The sequence below is a fragment of the Wasmannia auropunctata genome, unplaced genomic scaffold (assembly GCF_000956235.1).
Source record: "Wasmannia auropunctata unplaced genomic scaffold, wasmannia.A_1.0 LD278037.1, whole genome shotgun sequence".
In the NCBI taxonomy this organism is placed as follows: Eukaryota; Metazoa; Arthropoda; class Insecta; order Hymenoptera; family Formicidae; genus Wasmannia; species Wasmannia auropunctata.
Genome location: NW_012084853.1, coordinates 1 through 858, shown reverse-complemented (window position 1 = coordinate 858; position 858 = coordinate 1). Strand labels below are relative to the sequence as shown.

Genomic DNA, 858 nt, shown 5'->3' with positions numbered 1-858 from the left:
GACGAAAGCGCAAAATACTTCTCTAGGATAAGGAGGCAGATCATTGCAATATTGGGCTTCGCCCGATGTCTGCTTAATGGCATCTAATTTCGGCATGGGCTTATTCACTGGCCACAGTGTTTTATCCGCGTCAAAGTCCTGCGTACCTAGGATGACCATGTGTTTTCATGTGCACAATTCGGGCGATCAATTAGATCGGATTACGAAATCCGATTTTTTATGACAAGGTCATGACAAGGTCATGACAAGGTCAATTTTCACAATCATATTTATTTCTTTAATCAACTTTATTAATTAATTAATTAATTCAATTTTATTTATTTATTATCAAGATTTTAAGATTAATCAAGTTAACAGTAAGATTTTAAAACATATCTAGATTTTAACACATGTAAAACAAAGATATATGTTAATTTCTTTCATTGTTACAAATACAGACAAAAATAGAATGAAAAATATTGAATCTTTGAACGCGAAAAAATACTTAAAAATGAAGATTTACGTTCAAAAATGTACTGGTTACTTTATTTGTACCTGACGAGAGACCTCGTTCCATTATAAATTCCCCGCTACGGAATCTGGGATTTATGTTCTCCGGTTTGATGCTCAAGACAAACTTATAAAATAATCCCATGGCGAGTGTCCTTCGGAATTTCGGTGAATAGTCAGGCAGCACATGATCGGGGTTCAGTTCATTAAACAATGTTTCCAAAGCGGCCTTAAGCACTTGTTTGTCGAAGATAGATTTACCTATCATGAATTGCTCTGTACTAGACGCGTGAAGAAAACGCTTGTTTATCCCTCCAAAGATAATGTTGGGCTTCTCCAGCACCTTTTTGCAAGATCGGACGAGCACAC

The 858-nt window shown here is 35.9% G+C and overlaps 1 protein-coding gene across 1 annotated transcript; it reads right to left on the bottom strand.

The window, feature by feature from the left end:
* Positions 1–9: 9 nt before the first annotated feature.
* On the bottom strand, positions 10–829 carry LOC105461780 (xanthine dehydrogenase-like; the record flags this gene model as incomplete). The annotated part of the gene is made up of 2 exons (XM_011708287.1): positions 535–829; positions 10–146 (listed from the first exon to the last, which is right to left on the bottom strand). Coding segments are annotated over exons 1-2 (360 nt in total), but the record flags the coding sequence as incomplete, so codon positions are not given.
* Between the last annotated feature and the right edge of the window lie 29 nt (positions 830–858).